This window comes from Coturnix japonica, chromosome 12 (assembly GCF_001577835.2).
Source record: "Coturnix japonica isolate 7356 chromosome 12, Coturnix japonica 2.1, whole genome shotgun sequence".
Taxonomy (NCBI): domain Eukaryota; kingdom Metazoa; phylum Chordata; class Aves; order Galliformes; family Phasianidae; genus Coturnix; species Coturnix japonica.
The window spans coordinates 12,616,046-12,635,933 of record NC_029527.1 but is presented as its reverse complement, the minus strand read 5'-3'; the positions used below and the strand labels follow the sequence as shown (position 1 = coordinate 12,635,933).

At 38.6% G+C, this 19,888-nt stretch overlaps 1 protein-coding gene across 1 annotated transcript in view; it reads left to right on the top strand.

The window, feature by feature from the left end:
* The window catches only part of TAFA4 (TAFA chemokine like family member 4), a 67,635-nt gene extending 48,341 nt beyond the window's left edge, over positions 1–19,294 (top strand). Inside the window, exons 4-6 of the mRNA XM_015874840.2 lie at positions 6,562–6,717; positions 14,221–14,345; positions 17,851–19,294. Coding sequence (XP_015730326.1) covers positions 6,562–6,717; positions 14,221–14,345; positions 17,851–17,862 — 293 coding nt within the window. The 3' untranslated portion in view covers positions 17,863–19,294. The remainder of the gene's footprint in view (positions 1–6,561; positions 6,718–14,220; positions 14,346–17,850) is intronic.
* The last annotated feature ends 594 nt before the right edge of the window (positions 19,295–19,888 follow it).

Below are 19,888 nucleotides of genomic sequence, written 5' to 3'. Positions count from 1 at the left end.
TGCTTTCAGTGTGCCTCGAAATTCCATTTACTGGTTTGCCTATCACATGAAAATTTCATTCCACTTCAGCAATGAAATGTATCACTCAAATTCTCTATGTTATTCACTGGCCTTGTTTTTGAAAGAGAAGATTCTTCTAGTAGCAGCAAATATTGCTACGTGGTTGTAAAAAACACAGAGCAATTAATGGAAGGGTTTCACTGCCAAATTCAGGCTTTTAAATTAAGGCTGTTGACCAGGAAATGGCACCAGAAAAACTTTCATAAACCGTGGTGTTTAATGGCCAGTTATTCTTGGATCTTTCTTGAGCAGATTATCAAATGAGGGTTCACTAATGAGTAATTACTTATTTGTTTACCTTTGACTGCCAAATTCAGGCACAGTCTTGTTCCTTCGCAGTCACAGAAAAGGTAATTAAAGAAGGGAGACTCAGCTTTACATTTAGAAAAGGTAAAAAGGGTGAGCTCTTCGTACATTGTGTATTTGAATTGTACTGCACTGAAATGCAAAAGAGTGCAGGTTCCCTTACTTGCTCTCTTCCATTTTACTTGTTATTCTTGGGCATGACTATAAAAATTTAATTTTTCTTGAGATGAAAAAAATGCTTTTCTCTCCAACATCTGCTCTGTTTTCTGGCAACTGCTATTTTCTTAATCTGCAGAGGCTCGTGTCTTAGCTGAGAATTACTCTTTTGTGTTCTCTAAACAAATATCATTCTTGTCTGATGAATGACCTTGAACTGAGTCAGAAATACCTCTGGTATTAAGTAGATTACAAACATTTGTTTTATGCAGCTAAGCCCACAAGCAGTCATTTGATATTTCAGATGGTGAAGGAATGCTCTGAAGGGCACAAGGCCTAATCCCCGACATTTATTTTGTTGCAAGCACGAGACAAACTTTTTCTTTCTTTCATTTCTTTCTTTCTTGTTTATGATAATATTAAAAGTATTTCCATTCTTTTTCCCATTCTCCCATGATAAACTTGTGAAGGAAGGTTGTCCGCATGTAATAGCATGAGTGCATGTTAATGGGACATGCAGGAAATATGCTCATGTTGCAGCACACAGCATTGCTCTTTTGCTACAAGATGTGATGGAAAACACATCTTTCTCTTACATATTTTTTCATGCCTCACTTAAAATGGGAACACGCTGGGAAGTTTCCTGCAGGAAGTATAAGCACCACTCAACACCAAGGTACTTAATGAAGTTTACACTGTTAGGTTGAATTTGTACAAGCAGTATGTGTGCTTGAACTGGGATGAATATCACTGGCTGAGTGAAAGGCAATCCTTATTGATTAGCTTCAGCATATCACTCCAGCAGGTAGAGAGCTTCATGCTTTGTTTTTGTTTCCAGGTCATTCTTCTTCCACCTTTCTTTTCATCTGCAGCAACTTTTCCCTCTTCCTTCCTTCACGTGCAGCACTTACTTTGGTCTCAGCTGTTTTGATTTATCGACTGCTCAGATTTAATGTTTTGTTCCATGGAGAAGTCTCAGTGTTTGTGTCTGATTTAAGGTTACTTACACTAGTTATTCCAGAGGACCTTAATCTCCATATGGATGTGACCTCTGTTGCTTGACAAAGAATTCACTGTGTTACATGATTCACTCCAACTGTGTCAGCATGTTCCTTTACCTGCACATATGAAAGGTTATGCTTTTGATTTCAGCTGTTTTCAGTTTCATTATCAGGGCTTGAAGTCACTCATCTTCTTTTGGAATATGTACTTAGATCTGTTTTTCCTGTGGTTCCTCTCAAATTGGTTGTGTGTTTGAGTCATTGTCACATCTTGCCCCAGACAAGTTAAAGGTGTTCGGTGCTGGTTCACTTGTTAAAATACTGATTGGGATTTTGGACATGCCATGCTTCTGGCTGTTGCAACAGCAGATGCAGAAATGTTTGACTGGAAGACAGGATGCAACCTTATGGGAACTCTTTGGTTGGAGACATGAATGCTGTGTGAGCATTTGTGTCAATTTCTTAATGCAGGAGATTCTGCTTCTCCTCTTACTTGCATTGTTACAGATGTTAGCTTCAGTAACCACAATACTGCTGTGTATTTGAGGAACATGAAAGTAATGGACAGATAGCAAGCTGAATACCTTTTCTCTCTTCTTGGTTTTGTGCTACATCTTATTTTGCCTGTTTTCATGGTCAGGTGATTATGGGAAGATATCTCTTGTCTATTTATCTGGCAAGCAGTCCTTTTGTGGCAGATCTGGACTGCCTCTGAACAGTCATCTCTTTACTGCCCAAAAGTGAAAAGATACAGCTTTACAAGCAAAATTGGACCAAACTGTGTATTCAGAGACCATTTATGAGAAAGTGTTTGTGTAAGTATTGTGCATTCTTAAAAGACAGCATCTGGGTCAGGACCTTGATGTGAACGTGAAATGATTGTGAAAAAAACTCAGTGATGGGTGGAATGTTAGCAGAGAAGCCGTCTGCTTTCATTTCATCTTAGAAGAGGGTGTCTTAGTTCTATATTCCAAGCGGCTTGCAGCCCCTCTCCATTTCCCCTTCCCTCTTCTCACAAGCACACACACACTCGCACGCAAACAGTGCAGCAATGATCTCAATGTTCTCAAATGTATGTTGGGTAACAAAATGAGAAAAACAACAAATTCTATTTCCTTTACTTATTTATTTGTTTCTGGAGGAATGTTCACCTCCTGGTGAGCACTTACATAAGCAAAAACTAACATGAAATGACGGCAGAACAGATGAACTGGTACCAAGATTCTTAGAGTGCTTTTTCTCTTCCATACTGCATTGCTGACTTTTAAACTTAATTGTTTCTAATACTGTTGGTGTAATATTAGCTTCCATAGCCACTCATCTTTTTATTGACAGACATCCCCTTACCTTTTAAATAAATGATGCAAGGTTTTTGTGTGCAGACCAAGCTTGCTGGTTTCGAGGCTCAGTGAAGAATGTGCTGAGATAAGGTTGTGTTATCCCAGATACATTCTTCTCAGAGTTAGTTGCTTACCTCATCAAAAGGAACAACTTACAAAAAAGAAAAACTCTCTTTATGTGTTGTTTCCATATATTTCTGAGCTAAGAAATTAGAAGAAAGCGAGGTTATCCAGGATTAAGCCTTTCTGATAAAGGCATGCGGCCCGTGTGCTTTTGTTGCATTGGAAGAGTGCTCTTTGGGAATGACTAGAATTAGTCAGAGGTGAAATGGATGAGGACAGGATTGGCTAGTAATTCTGAGTCCTATATGGAGGTAGATAGAGGGTGTCGTTAGTTAGCATTAGTAATACTGAGGACGCTAAGAGATGAGGGATATGTAGAACATCACCTGTGCCAAACTCCTACCAGAGACAGCCCAGTGTCCTACAGTTCTCAGGATTTGTCCTTGGTTCTCCACAGTGCTTGACTGGCAGACATCTCCTCTTTCAGTATGCAGAAGGTGTTCAACAACAAGAACCTCTCTCTAGTACTGTTGCTGATAAAACGCATCTCTCCTTGGAGAGTTCTCTTATTTAAATGTGAAGATGTAACTGAATTTCAACTGCAAATATTGACAGCCCTTAGGTTGCAGATCTGAATAGGTTTACAGGTGAAGAGTTGTGAATTTATAGGCTTTTTTTAAGTGAGCCCAAAGGGGCTTTGCTCTCCCAACTCTGGTTTTCTACCCGTCTCTCATTGCAGTTCTCCCTGGAATGGCTTTCCTGGAGTGTCTAGCATAGAATTTGCTTACTGTGATCTTCACACTTAAAAAAAATTCTTAGTTCCCACTTGTCTAGTACATTGTCTTCCTGAGAATCCATTCATTATAAAATGTTTTAAGAATGTTCTTGAGTATTTTGATCCTTCTACTCTCAGCCATAACTTAAATGTACTCTAAACCTGAGCTGAAGGTTTATCTAGTGCAAAACTAAGGTTAAAATGTGCAGAAAAATATTCCATTCTTGTGTTCTTTCTTTTCTCTGCCTTTGGGCACCTGAATGTAGATAAGATAGGTTTCAAGAGATTTAGGCAGCGAATAGCCTGTTTGAGTTGATGGTTATTTTTTAAGTACTCGTTGAGTTTTGTGAACTCTGAAAGCCGCTCTGCACACTGAGTGCTTGTCCTCTAGATTGCTGAATGCTGAGAAGAATGGTGCACAGAGCTAGCTTGTTAATGCTTAGCAATTGTTCAGCACCTGTTCACAAATGCGCCTGAACATTAAGAGGAAATGCATACGGGTGTTCAACAGAATGAAGGGTTGTTAAGATGTGCGTGAACAAGCAGGAGGAAATACAGATGTGAGTATGTAGGAGGGAAAAGACTATTACAAGGGCAATCCAATTAATGCAAATGATGCATGCAGATGTCTTTGGCTTTTTAGTACCTTTCACTGTTTTACTCCATAGGATCTGCATGCTAGGGACAAAAGATAGGAGCTCTGTCTTCCTTTGCATGGCAACAGCACTCTCGAACCTTAAAATCCTACCCCTGCCAGCAAAGAGGGAACACCTTCTTTTACTTGCTTGTGCATGAATGAACGTATAGCAAAACAGCTATTGAGCCACAGGACACATCTGCGATGTAATGTAGTTTTGCCTTATACAAGTATCTGTGCTCCTGTTGACTCCTGGCACTTTACAGGAGCAATGCCAGTGCTTCAAAATTCAAATAAGATAATTGAAAGTAAGCCCTTGGATTTATTTTTTTTTTGTGTGTGTGTTTTTGTTTGTTTGTTTGTTTTCTGTGTGCTCAGGGTCAAATCCTGGTTGATTTATTTTGGTATTGACTTCTCAGGACTATTCACCTCAAGGAAGCAGGATTTGGGTTTGAAAGGAGATATTCTTTCAGCTGCATATTGATCCCTGGAGCTGGCTCCAGTCCATCCTTATGATGTAGTCTCTGACAAAATGGCTTCTTCTCTTATCTTGGCATCTAATGCGAGGTGAATAATGACTTTAATTAAACAAGACCTGACCACTTGGTCTTTCAGGTGAGATACATAGTAAACCCAAGTATTTGGCTTGAGCAGTTCCATTTTTTTTCTTTCCTCACTCTGTTACAAAATGTCCTTCTCAAGGGATGGCCCAGTGACCTTGCTCTCTTGTAGTCAGGAGGAATTTTACCATTGACTCCAGTGAGTGCAGGACCACTACTCTAAGCCAGTGGAAACTTCCCCTGTTTACTCCAAAGTGCTTTGGCTCACGACTTTGATCCAATAAATAAATAAATAGAGAAATGCTCTCAGACTAACAGCCTCAATTTACAAAATCTTTTCTGTCAGAATCTCTGACCGTCTACTCATTATCTCCAAACACTGTTTGGAGGTGTTTGTAGAATCATACTCTGGAATGAAGTGGCACAGCCAATTCAATTTGTCTGTTTGTGCTTTTAGTTTTCTTACTGACTTACAGAGAAGCTGCTGTCCTACAAGCTCATAGCTGTTTTCACCTTTTTTTCATGTTTACTGTGGAACAGGTGGTGGGTACTTGCATGGAAATTCAGTCTGCCAGTAAACTTAATACAGTAGCCGTGTGAGATACTTTTATGCTGTCTTCAACATTTTTCCTACTTTCCTTAAAATGCATAATGCATTTTCCTGCTCTAGCATATTTTGCTTAGAAGTACAGTGTGGCTTTTTCCCGAGGAAAAAAGAAAAGCATCCAAACACCTCTGTACACAGAATTTCTTTTTACATTTATAATGCTCAAATAAAGACTAAATTTCCTTTCCAGGATTTTGTACACATAGTTTTCTGCCCATTGAGGTGGTTGTGAATACAAATTTGGCAAGAAAAGTCAGGCAGTCCTCCAGCTGTGTTTGAAGCACTTGTGGAACAAAAACACAAGCAGCAAAGCCAACCTCTTAAAAATTATGTATATATTTGTTTGCTATCCTCTTCTTGCTTGCTGTCATGGAAGATCTGTTTGGAGGCCTAAATTCTATTGCTAACTTTGTTGAAGGTTTCCCACTTCAGTAACATCTTTCCTATAAGGATGTAACCATGTAAACTTGTCTGTATTGAATCAGAGCAAGGTACTCTCTAATTAATTACAGATACTGAGTGGGCAAGCTGGACAGTTCTACAAGCTTGCCACTGTAATGTTTTCACTTGTTTTGCTACATCTCGTTAGCTTCGATACTGCATACATCTACACAAATATCTGTACTTTAGTCCCTTCTCATAGTTAGGTGGTGAATATTTTTGTCATCATCTCTCTGTCTAACTTGCTTACTAAAGTTAAAATCAAACAAAAACTGGCACCCTTTTCCATAGTAGTGTTTACTGACAAGGTGCTTTGCAAACATAGATAAGAGCCACTCAGAGAGTAGCTCTGTAAGACAGACAAATGCAAGATGAAGCACTTGAAGGCAGTTCAGGAAAGGGAGGATGTGGAAATGAGTTTTGCAAAGAGAAGAGTATTATGAAGTGGGGTTTCTGAGCAAGGGTGGGTGGGGGAAAGCAGTCTAGTGTAAGGAGCCCAGTGTCCTGAGGAAACATGATTGACAATCCTTTCCATCTATTTGAAGAGCGTTGGCTCTTTCTTTATGCATTGATGTTTTATTTTGCTCTCCATCCACTTATCCTTGCAATTATTAGGCCAGCACCAAGTCAAGCAAGGGACATGCGAGGTTGTGGCAGTGCATCGTTGCTGCAATAAGAACAAGATTGAGGAACGATCGCAAACAGTCAAGTGCTCCTGCTTCCCGGGGCAGGTGGCTGGGACAACGCGGGCTCAGCCCTCATGCGTGGAAGGTAAGCAGCCCTCGTGCTCACCCACAGCTCATAAGGATTGTCTGAGAAGTTTATTCTCCTTGATTGTTTGACTCCCCGCTGCCTCTAAAGCATAATCCTTCCTTTTGTTAATTTTGAAAACATCGCTGTGCATTGATTATAATGAGTCTGTGCATAAATCCGGGTGTAATTAATCCTCTTAATATATGTACTCGTCCATTTCATGTCTGTGCCAATAAAACTTCTTTTTTTTCTTCACATAAGAATTCTACTATAAGACTGGTCTGGAAACAGCAGAAATCAAATACTTAAATTAATGATATTAACCCTTCCAGTTACCTTTAGACCTAATAACTTGACTGGAAAGTGACTGGATAATAAATGCAGCCCTAAGAGCGAGCATGCAGATAATGTTGGGACATCTGATCTTGAAAGCTGTTTTCCAGATGGGTGATTCATCATTTTTTGTGTTGAATAGTCTCTTAGGGTCCCATGTCTACTCAGTTGTGTACATAGAACTCCAAATGAGTTGGAGTTGGTAGACCAGAGCAGTGCAAGCTTTTCTGTGTGAAATACAACCTTTATGAATTAAATACAAAACAAAAGCTTCAAAAACATTTTTCTTAAACTTTCAGAGCTATTTAGTTCTAGAAACAAAACTGGATACATGCAGAATGTCTTTTTCTTTTCTTGTAATTTGGGAGCATAATAAGCTTTAACTGTAGAATTCAAGTGTTTTTCTCTTTAAGGGAGAAATGCCCTGTTTTCAGGTGATACAGCAAGCATCAGAAATATTTTTCAGTATGATGGATAATAAAAGTCAGTCAGTGTTCTAAACTTGCCTAAGGATTGCAAAGGTGACACTACATTCCGTGATAGAAAGACATAAATGTATGATATGGTAGAAGCTTAATTCAGTCTGTCAGTGCAAATACTTGCTGAAAGAATTTAGTGGCTGTTTTTTTACCTTCAAGTACAGTTGAAATTAAATAAGACAGAATATTATGAATGTGAGGCTTTGGTTTCTAAAGTGGAAGTCTTTGATTCCTCCTCGTTTCTTAGGGTAGTGCTTCTCTTTTTGGTTCCTTTTCCCTGCAAGAATCTGAGCCTACACTCAGTGTTCTTTCTGTTGCTGTAGCACAGAAACTATAACTATTTTTACTCAGCCTCAGGATTAAATATGTTTTTCCGCACTCTGTACACAGCCTTCAGTTGGCTTCTATGCTGTGGAAACCAGAAATCTTTTCTGAATAAAACCCCCACCTTTTGAATTATCATATTTAGACTGATACAGACATTTTGTTTTCTAACATCTTTTTGCCAAACAGAAGGATATCTGATTTGCCTACATTTTGCTCTGAATTTAAAGGGAAGGACATGCTTGAATTATAACTTTTCTAACCAAAAGAGAATATTTTATAGAGCAACTGTCTTATAGTAGTATTACAAAGTATTTTCTTAGAGCTTCAGACCTTATCCAGCAATAATCATTATTTGCATTAGAGTAGCAATTATCTCTGTGCTTTAGAACATGCATGGTGTGCACATAGTGGCTGCTGCCTGCAGTTCCTTCCTCACGTTACATACGTGTTAGATTGTGTTCAGATAAAAAGAGGAAGTATGGCATGTAATGTTCTCTGAATGTGAGTCCATCAGGTGCCACCCACTGGTTGTGTCAGACAATGTGATTTTTGCTCGTACACACAGATGCTTTTACAGATTGAAATCTTGATTATAAAAACAACTAGTGCTTAGTAACGTTTATAGAAAATGTTTTCTAAATCCATGTATATAACTATAAACATGTTCTATTTGGACGTTAGCCTCTCCAGAGTGTATGTTCAGAAAGGAAATAACTGAGAAAGTCATGGTGGCAAACAAAATAAGCAGGGTGAAATCAACCAAATGTCAACACTGACTGAACTCTCCAGGTTTTGTATATTTTAGCTGTTAGCAGCATTGAAGAGATTACTGGAAGAGGGTAAATGAGCTCATGTTTTATGTTCAGCACTGAGTGGCAGCCTAAAATATAGCCATAGCAATGAAATAACACTTTTCTTTCTTGACCAAAAAAATTATTACATAATTACAATTAATTATTTTGATGTCAACGTGATGATTTTAAAGAAGTCTGCTGCTTCTTGCTCTTCTTAAATGAAGGTCTGGTTTCTGTTCTAGTGTTTATGATCCAGGAAGCATGGTAAGCTGGCTCTAACATTCATTTCAGCCAGGCTGGCAAATCACTGATTGTAGCTCATCCATGAGAAATTAAGACTACTGCAGCAAATAGATTCTCGCAGAATATGGAAGATAGTAAAGATAAGGGACTTCAGCATTGTCTAGACAAACTGTACTCGCTGTTCTGTTCTGAAATGAAACCACATTTGAGTAGCCTTCAGCTATATTTTTATATATATATATATATTTTCCCCCCAGAAAACTGTAACAATTAAAATAAGCCTTCCTCATCTGAAATCTGTATCTGTGGTTTTGGTATTTTATAGATGTTATTTTTCTTTCCCCTTGATTTCCTTACTCTTTCAGCATATGGGTTTTCAGGCCCAACTCCCACAGGATTTCAGTGACAGATTTTTGATTAATTTGGGTGTAGGTAGAATCTAGTTCATCAGATGCATCTCCTTTTTGATAGGTATTGGGCACTGTGCCCTTTTGCATAAACAGGCCGTAAAATAGGTTTATAAAGCCTGTCATGATTGTTTTTAGGATGCAGTCATAGGCCAGCTGGATATTTACATCTTGAAATAGCTTGACAGATGATGAAGAACTTTACACAAGGTCAGATTAAAGCAGCACTTTATTAAAGCAGTACTGTAGGTAAGGCTAAGAGAAATAGAGAATAGTGTATCAATACTCAGAGCTATAAGAATCTGAGAAAGCCTCCTATTTGACAGAAGTCAGTCTGGATGTTTGTATGATTACATTCAGACATAGAGACCTACACAAGTGACATATTTTGTTCTCATGATATAAGGAGGAAACTGAAGTACATAGAGTTATAGAAAAAATGTAAATATCTGGATAATTTTCAAGGAAAATGTATTAAAATTGTACAGGAAGAAATGTAAAAATATTTAAATCTTATAAATACATCAAGTGAAACTTTTAAGTGCTTTGAGTGCTATGGGCCATTCCTTTTCAGTGTGGTGTGGTAATACCTACAGCATTGAGGGGCCGTGTCATTCATCCCAGAAACTTTAAACACTGAAAGCAGCAAAAGTCAGATTAGCTTGTCTAAAAAGAAGAATATAAAGGTTAAAGTCAGTGTTATAGTTTGGGATATTAAATAGTATAGTAAGATTGCTTGTGGTAGCCTAAAAGAGTGTAGAGCCAGAAGTCTTTGGGTCAGGATATTTCTGTAACCCCTTGTCCACAATGACATACTCATTAACTTTCTTCTCTCTCAGATAATTGTATTTTGGATGCAGCTAATAAGAAGCTCTAATTTGTGTATTTGAACTTAGTTCTGAAAGCTATTGGCAAGTATTGGCTAACAAGAAAAGCAAGGCTACTGCTTCTGTATGCCGGCACACCTCATTTGTACATATTTTGTCTTCTTTTTTTCCCACCTTCCAGACACAGGCTAACTTACTGCTTTGGGAAATGTTACTGTCAATGAACTGTGCCACTAATCTCAGGAAAAAAAACAGAACATATGACAGGAAGTAATTAGATATACAGAGAAAACATACCATACAACCTATCTACCCTGCCTTGAGATGTAGCTATACTACTTGGTTGCAGCTATAGAAAATTTTGCTTGACAAAGGTCAACTCATTCTCTGCCTGTGATCAACAGTCACATTTAAAGTAGTCCATCAATGCATAGCAATCAAAAGTACAAATGGCTGAGAAGATTCCCTTCCCACTGTGTTTGGATGTATTTCAGGATACTTGATAACTCAAAAGGATGCTAATGCTGTGTCAGTATTCAAAGAAGAAAAGGAAACATACAATAGAATGAATAATCTGCTGAAAATTTATGGGGAAAGCTTAATCTGGTGAGGTAGGAAAGACATCTGTGTTTGTCATGACCACAGATAACGTGGATTTGTTTAAGCAGAATACAAAGTAATCATTAAATAAACTTTTTGTAATCCCTTCAACTTTAAACCATAAAACATATTATTTTATAAGCGCACTGCTTAGTGTCAGTGGCATATCATACCCCAGAAACACACATCTCCATGCAGTCATCAGTAGGAGGTAGCAGTGAAATGTCACGTACCAACTGGGATTTCATGGTGCCACAGATCTGTCCCTCTGCAGCATCTTCAGCAGTGACCTGAAAGCAAATATAGACTCTCCTGACAAAAAATAATGTATGGATTTCAGGTGGTGGATCAAAGGAGTAACTAATGATGAGCCCAAGGCAGTCACGTGGCATAGTCCTGTGTTGCTGGGAGTTGAACCTGTTTAAAAAAAACCCTGTGTTAATAAAGACAAATGCATCGCATCGAGAAACTGAAGAAGTTGAATCAGCTCAGCTTATCAGGCAGAAGATTGAAAAGTGACTTGATTGCAGCACGTTCGATACCTTCACAGGGAGAAAATGATGATTACTAACAGGCACTGTGAAGTAGGAGAAGAAAGTGCAGAAGAGGTTTAAGGAGAGAAAAAAAAATATTACCCTAAAGCTGTGTGTTTCATGCTGAGATTGTTTAATTGTTGTGAAAAATGTCAATGGGAGAAGTTACTTTCTTCACCTGTGCCAGAATGGCCTAGAAGACAATGTAACCGAACACAACTGAGGGCACAACACAGTGAATTGCATGAGGCAAGACAAGATGATGTATTGGCACCTTTTGGCCTTAATCTCTATGAATCTACTGTTTCCATGGAGTTGCATCATCTAGGGAGCAATGTCAGCAGAAGATTTATTTCTGGTAGGGTAACCACCAGCAAATTGACTGGCAAATGTCAAGCTAAAGCAGTCTCCTTTTCCTTCATTAGGGTGGTTGTGTATGAGTGTGACATAGCTACTCTCATTTCTTAGAAAAGTCATCTGCTGAAACCTCTCCGAGAGTGCCTCAATCTGGAAAGTGGAAACTTCTGAGTCCTGCAGTGTCACACGGTTATAAGGACAGCAGTAGTTAAGGAACTCTCTGAAGATAAGCCTAAGTGCCTGATGGAGAATTTTAATAGACTAATCTCAGGAGCGTGTTTGACACAAACAGCCACAGCCATTTAGGATATATAGACAGTAGAATGGACATTAGATCTACTAAGAGACTGGACATAAAATGGATATAAGAATTAGTGCAGTGCTACAGCAAAGGACAAGGGATTTGCTGAAAGTTAATAGAATGAGACCTGCATTAGGTATTTCAGAGTGTTTCCATTACTTAGAAGAAAGATGTCTTCACAGAATAGAAATCAAATAGGAGAAGGGTAAGAGTCATTTTATCTGAAAGTGTCTAAACAAGAGATGAGGAGAAGGTGAACAAGGCAGGTTATTGGAGAGCTTGTTTGAGTTAGATTGACTCCACAGTGTTTCCTTTTCATGTCTCTGCTTATTTTAGTGGAAGATGGTACTGCTGGAAGTGATGGGGCTGGCTACCTGGTGATAGTGGTTCAGAAGGCTGTGAGAACCCATTCTTGTGTTGCAGTTCTGGGCAGTCAGTGTGTGTGCCTTTTGAAATAAATTGTTAGAAGCAGGTTAATGTAGGTTGTACTGGTTAATAAAACCTGCAGCGTTTGGGGCACTTTCTGCTGTCTTAGAAGAAACAGTGCTCAAGCCAATCTGAAAGAGGTCGGCTCAGATATCACAATATCTGAGGCACCAGGGATTCTAGGCACCTGAAGGGTCAGCAGAAAGAGAGGTTGTCTTCAGTGTCTGAAGCTGAACTTACATCTTCAAGGTAACACTATAAATATGAAAGCAGGTTCACATGTCCAAGTGCAGGCAAGTTCTTATGTCAGTGCATCTATGCTCACAGCAGCACAGTACAGAGCTGTGTAATGTGGTAGCCAGGCCTCCCAGCAGGTCTTGTTGGTTCTGAATGTGATCTCAGTAGATGCAGCTAGCTTACCACTAGGACCCTGTCCAGATGTCTCTGCAAATGCCCTCAGTCTTCTTCTCACCTTCTATAGTGGGTTATGTTTAACAGAGATTAATGTAATATGGAAATTGAATAAAAATTATTCAACTTTTTGTTTGGAAGTGGCAAAGATGTGAAATAAACTGCTAGACTATTCATCTGGAGTAGAAGTGAGCCCTCACCTCTCGAGGAAGCATAACCAGGTTTCATGTGTTTCATCAGCGATCAGTGAGCATCAAAGCAAATGATCTAGGAGGCAAATAGGTTATGACAGGAATCATGCATTTGTTTTATGATGTTAAGAGAGTGAAAGAATCACTTATAAAAGCTAAACTGGTGTTTCAGAAATACATTTTTCTTAGTTCTTTTCACGTAGCCCATGAACAAAACAAAAGTAATCAAACGAGCGTTTCAGCAATATCCCCATGTCAGCTTGCCTGCTTGTCACCCTAATTTAAGGTTGCAGAGATATGAATCTACCTTGAAATTAGGAGGAAAAAGAAGCGCTTTGCAAGAATTAGACTAGATTATTTTTGTTCATCTCTTTTGGATGTGCTGTCTTTTAAAGCATAGACTTCAATAATGTGTACCAAGTAGAACATTGCAGACCAACTACATCAGCATTCCCAACCACGTTTTATTTTGAAATCCAGTTTAGTTTGTGTATGATTACAAACCAATACTTTTCAAAAGCATTTTTTTCTGGGATTGGATAAAACCTTTGAACAATGCAAAACTGAGAAACACATGCAGAAGTTTGCATTAGTTTTTGGGAAAGTATATCTGTTACCAGCAGTATTGAAAAGTCACGACTACGGGTATGAAAATAATGAGCGTGTTCTTATTAACAAAAATTGGCTTAAGGGCAGAAAATTAAGAAATTTGCACAGTGCAAATTTTTGCTACCGAAGCATTGCTAAACATATTGCAAAACTGGCAGTGTAGCTACAAGTAGATTTTTAGTTAATAATGTAATGCTTCTCAATGGTTTTTGTCTCCTGATTTGCGCTACCTACTGACAGACTTCACATGCTTACTTCTGTGCAGTTCTATTTTTTTACCCAGTGGAGGGAGAAGCTGCCATTTCTTTGTCCAGTCTCACATATGCATATCTGAATTAAACAAGAAGCCTTAGTTTCCTACCACCTTACAGCAGGTTCTTTGCTAAGGCATGTAAATGAAGGAAGTATGCATCCTCTATAGTCAGCAAAGGAGGAAAAGCACTTCAGAGGCTGGATCGCTCTCTGCTAGTATTGGTCTGTATGCCATTTATCTTTCTGTGTGCTGGTGAAGTTTTTTAACCACATCTGCAGCTCAAGTATGATCAGTGTGATAAGCTTCTAAAGCAATAACTGTGGGTTCTACCTTTTGTAATCAAACAACTGAACAGCAGAAACTTACTTACAAAAACAAAAGTATTAAGAAAAGATTGCGTTCTGTTTCTCTTTCCCATTTCTTTTTCAAGCTTCTATTGTCCTGCAGAAGTGGTGGTGTCATATGAACCCCTGTTTGGATGGAGAGGACTGTAAGGTACTACCAGACTATTCAGGGTGGTCTTGCAGCAGTGGAAATAAAGTCAAAACCACAAAGGCAAGTACAGAGATCGCCTATTTTAATATATATATATAGATGTCTGCTGGTGGCATTTGCTAATTTCACTGCATTTGTGGTTGTGAGCAGCAGTGCTGGACTCCTCAGTGTTCTGGAAAGCAGTGATTAATGCAATTGTTTTTAGGGAGGAAAGTGCTGGGTAAGAACTGCCCCTTCACTTCCAGCCTAGCTGAGTTACTGGATGTTGGAGTCAAACCAAAGAAATAATTCAGCTGTGATTGGTGTAGTGAGATGATCATGTTCCAGGATCAGTTCTTCTATTTGCATACTGATTATGTAGATCCAAGGTATAAAATTATATCTAAAGCTGTATTCTTGCACTACTGCAAAGCCCTTTTGGTTTTGGAATGAAGTAGCTAACCTTTGGAGTTGAGAATTTGTACTGACGTCACTGGAACTGTGGGACACTGAGCACCAGTGGAAATCAAGCTGGTTCTGATAATTTCTAATTACAGGCCATCGTGGAGACAGCCTGTTTTTAAAATAAGCTTTGCTCTGCCATCCAATTTCTTAATTAATGGCCAGCAGAAAGAAAATACCGTGTTATCTGTCTACTTAACAGTCTGAAGTGAGTTCAGTGCATTGAAGTTCAACAAGTCATAGTGAACTGCATGTCTAAATATATCATAAAACATGAGCTTTCAGCAGGCAATGGCAGCAAAGACATATGCTTAGCTTTTTCTTTTACAGCCTCTCCTAAATGGAAATGAATATTGTTGATTAGGTAACAATCTGAATTAATAAGCAAACACTGACACCAAATGCTGTTTAATAATGGCTGTTTTAAAGAGAAAAACATATTCTAATTCAGGATGAAAGAGAAAATTAGTTTTGGGCAGCTGTGGAGTGAGTCCAGTGGTCCAGAGCCCAGCAATACACTTGCCATGGTGGCAAGTTTACTGGAGAAATCCGACCAGAAAAGTCTGAAAAACCTTATTTGCCTTCTAAAGATTACAGAATGGTTTAGGTTGGAAGGGAAACCTGGAGGTCATCATGTCCAGCCCCACTGCTCTGTCAGAGGAGTTACTGAAAGGTATAAAATACCCTCAGCTTTTGAATTTTTTTCGTAGGCATTGACTTCAGCTGCTCGTATGTAAATAAGGGATAGTGGGGTGGCATTAGACAGAATTATGAGACAGCCAAGTAGGAGTTGAATAAGATAACGACATCTATGGCATTGACAACTGGAGCATCAGGTCTTCGTTCACATGGCTGTCTCTTCCTTCCGTGTGCAGTTGCCTCGCAGTTCAGTGAGGTCAACTGACCTCAAGATGAATAATATAGCCTGTGCTTATGACTCTTGCTTTTAAACAGTGAAAAGAGGCAGCCTGACTCTGTGGGAGTTATAGAAGGGCAAATTTGACATGGATCATTTATTTTATTATCCATGACAAAAAATGCAACCAGCAAACTATGGAATACAGCAATGCATTCTGATGAGTTTAGAGATGTCTTTATAAAGCTAGAGTGGGACAAATCATCCTGCCTGCAATTAGACCTGTGCAAATTCGTCAGCTCTGGTGAGTTTGTGTGAGTCTAACAGAGGACATAATGTAGCAATATGAGAGCAAGTGTTATTTCATTAAACACGTCCTCTACTTTGCTGGGATGTGGAGTAATTTTTTTTTAACATTGATTGTTATCACCATAGGAGATTACTTTAAAGGGTATTTAATTGAAAGGATAAGCAAACAACTGGCACGTGTACTTAGATATGAATTGTTCTACTGCACTGCTGATGTGAGAGCTGCTTCTTTTATTTTCTTGCATGACTTTTCTTTTGCTACCCTTTGCTGTTGTGGACTTACGCATGTTAAGGTAGGGCTGTGCTTCATTGTGTGTGTGCTTAGTGACAGCACAAGGGAGATCCTAGTTCTATAACAACAGAAATATAGATATGAATAACGAAGTTAATGGTTTTACATCTTACTGAGAGGAGTCCTAAACTTTATAAGTGATTGGCCATTTTAGAGAAAGGAGCAGGCGAGTAGCAAGCTACCTTAAAGAGCACATCCATGTTACCTCTGTATATGTTTTGCATGTCTCATGGGTGATTAGCTACTAAGGTACAGTTGTTGCACAAATATAATGAATAAAGGTAATTTCAGATTCTGAATAGAAGCTTGAGGCACATACAATATTGAACTGGATAGAGAGTGGAAAGGAATGGAAGAAAGAACGCCTCATTAGAAGAAAAAGTGTGATATAAGTTTGTTTGGTAAAACAATTGTCCAAACTCAGTTCAGTCTGCAAGGTGTGTATTAAAGGCATTGTTAAAACTCAGCACAAATATAGGACTGTCCTATGACCAGTATCCAAACCATACAGCAGCCTGTGTAGCTTAGTGCTGGGATACTTAATAGTAAACACACAGCAAAACCTCTGTGGGTAGTTATAGAAAATGTACCCACATATGAAATGCTTTCAGGTTTGTAGTTGACTTATATCTGAAACATGAGATTTGAGATCCATTCAAAACTTTCTTTTTTTTTTTTTTCTATGTTATGTAGCGAAGATGATCTCATTACCATTTAAATTTCTAATCAATTTTTAAAGCCTACTAAGACCATGGGATCAGTGCTAGTTGGGACAGCGAGTTCCTCAGGTTAATTACACACCGAGAGAGGAAATGCCAAGCAATCACTTTTAAGTCTTCTATCTTACTCAAAAATATTAGAGTGACTTGAAGTGTATGAAGCATGGAGAGACTCCTGATGCTACTCAGTGTTTAGATGTATAGGTGGTAGCTGAGTGGGACATTTAAATACATGGAAAGCTGAAGGGCTTGTATTTAAACCAGTTGCTGTGGAGAGGGAAATAGAAACCGTGCTATGTGTTTGTTAAGCTTTGTAACATGTTCATATGCTACAGAGCTGAGCTGACCAAAATTCCTCCCTGCAGGCTGCCTTATTGTTAACCATTGGTAGGGTGGGATGTCTGACATGACCCCTCTCACTGTGCAGACAAACCCACTGGGTTTGCTTAGCAACATGTGCATGCATTAAGGCTTGCACATGCATCCCTAACATACCTGATGGAGTGTGCATAGTGTAATAAGGGGAAGAGACCATGAGATCCCAGGGTGGGAAGTGCTGTCCAGAAGTGACTGCAGCTGCAAGAGCAATTCATTCCCCCTGCACATCACATTCTCTCGGATCTGTAGGAGCCTTCTATTAGATGTGCTGCTAGGAATGGGTGCTTTGCATGAATGACTCTTGGGGATGTAAGTGGTGCTGTGGGCATTGGTGTTGAAAATGATGCTAAGTTAAATGAAGCAGAAGAGTATTTCCATGTGATGTTGGTGCCTGTTTAATGGTAAACAGCCATTCCTTCATCTGCAAATCTTTGTATTTTGGGTAACAGTATAATTAATGTTTGGCTGGGTTTAGTTCATTTGTGATGCGTTCTGTTGTACAATGGAGCTGGTTTTATAATCCTCCTTGGAAGGATTCCACATTGGTAACTGTTTCCTCTTCTTTTATAGGTAACACGGTAGCAAAGAATAAACCTGTGTGTCCTACTGGAACAACACTGCGTGTGCAACTACATTGCTTGGCTGCTAGACAGAGACCCTGTTTTGTGAGGGTGCTACTGACTTCATTCTTTGAACTTGCAAACTGACATTGAAAGGAACAGCTCTTCTTTCAACTGTGGCTGCAGTTCCTGAACCTGGATTTTCCTATACAGAGCAATGAACATTTAAATTGGTGAGAAAACATGAGGAGATTTGGTTCTACCTGAAATGCACCTTGGATTCTCCAGCTTCTGCCACCTGGTAGCAATTTGTAGAAGCACAAACCTGAACTTCTGCAGTACACCAAGGACAAAACTTTCTTTGTGATGCTGAGATATCTAAAATTGCTTTAAAAGAGTTTAGCTTATGGAATTAACCTAGGATACCATAGAAAGAAAATTCTCACGTTGGAACCATTATGGGTTTGTCTGAAGTACTTCTCACAGTACAACAAAAAACTAAAAAGCTGATCCCAGTGCTGACAGGACAGTGTTAGTAAATAAGTGTATTTTCAGCTGTGATTTAGTAGCTATCAAGGTTGTTAGAAAGTGAGAAGATGGCACTTCTTATAAATCAGTAATGATTATAGTAAGGCATACTTTGGTTATATCTGTGCAATTAAATTTATTTCCTTAGGTAGTTATAGGTACTTTAATTTTTACATTCACAAGTGATGGCAGGGAAGCATGAGGAAGAGGCAAAATTTGAAAGTAGATAGTTTTTGCTGTCCTAAAATAAATCCATTCTCTAGGGGAATAGCAAAGTATATGTATCCCCTGCCTCTTTGAATCTAGATATGGAAAAGAATTTAGCCATTAGCTAGAAATATGCATTCAGATGCCTCAGAAAAAAAAGTAGAAAAAGAAAAAGAAAGAAAAAAAGCGAGCATGCTTGCACTGCATAAGGAGGGCTTACTGGAAGGAGGGTAATTTGTTCGGATTTTCATAGCTTTGGTTATATCCTAATAGGTAACATACTTAAAATTCATGAGCAAAAATCCTAGATAAAAGTGAATCTTCGCTTTCAATTAGTTCTTGTTTAGACTGATTATAATAATTAAACGTCCAGTTCTTTGACAGACTGAATTTCCAAGTGATTACATTTTGTGACACGTAATTGTTCCATATTATTGTAGATGCATTTCATACTGTTTTTCTTATTTGCCTGTTGCAGTTTTTTGTCATCAGTCTTCATAAATAGAACAGTAAGTAGAAGTGAAGCTGTAGCCAGGCTGATCCCCAGTATATCATTTTGGACTTAGGATGCATTAAAACTGACTGAAATGCAATGATGCAGATGGATATCTTGCAGATGAACTGCTGCTGACCCAGCTACTGAGCTCATTGTTATGCTTTATGTAAATAGAAGGGTAACAATGTAAATCTAATTTTATATAGCTAGAAAAGACAAAAAAGAAAAGCAAAAAAAAAAAACCAACAAAACAAAACCAAAGTATGTTGTATTAATTTAGATCATTGTGCATATGCTTTCAGCTTTGTGGGGAAGATACCATCAGCCTTGTGAAGCTGTTCAGAATAATGATGCTTAGCTTTTCTAGCTTTTGATTTGCTGGAGTAAGTGTGAGCTCTCAGCCAGATAATTCCTCAGAAGTTAGTGGGGGAAGGTCTGGCCCTGTGTTCTTTTTCTTCTGATGTCTCTGATTTAGCCCACTTTTGTTTGTGCATTTGATGGCAGCTGGGATCATAGTGGTCATTGCACTTGGTGATAAGCAAAATAGAAATGTTCTGCTCTGTCCTCAGACAGCTAAACAGCGATTCTACCTAGCAGACTCTGCTTTCCCTAATGAGTTCTGCATTACTGGTATTTTTCCATTGTTTCAATTTTCTGAATAAGTTTTAATGTTGCCTTTTCTCTTTCTATTTTTTTTCTGTATCCAACTATTCAAGAATATCATCAGTGAAAGTTGTTTTTTGTTTCCTGTTTGTACAATGTTGACCCCAAATTGGTATTTATTTATTTTGCTAATTTCTGTATATAAAAGCATAGT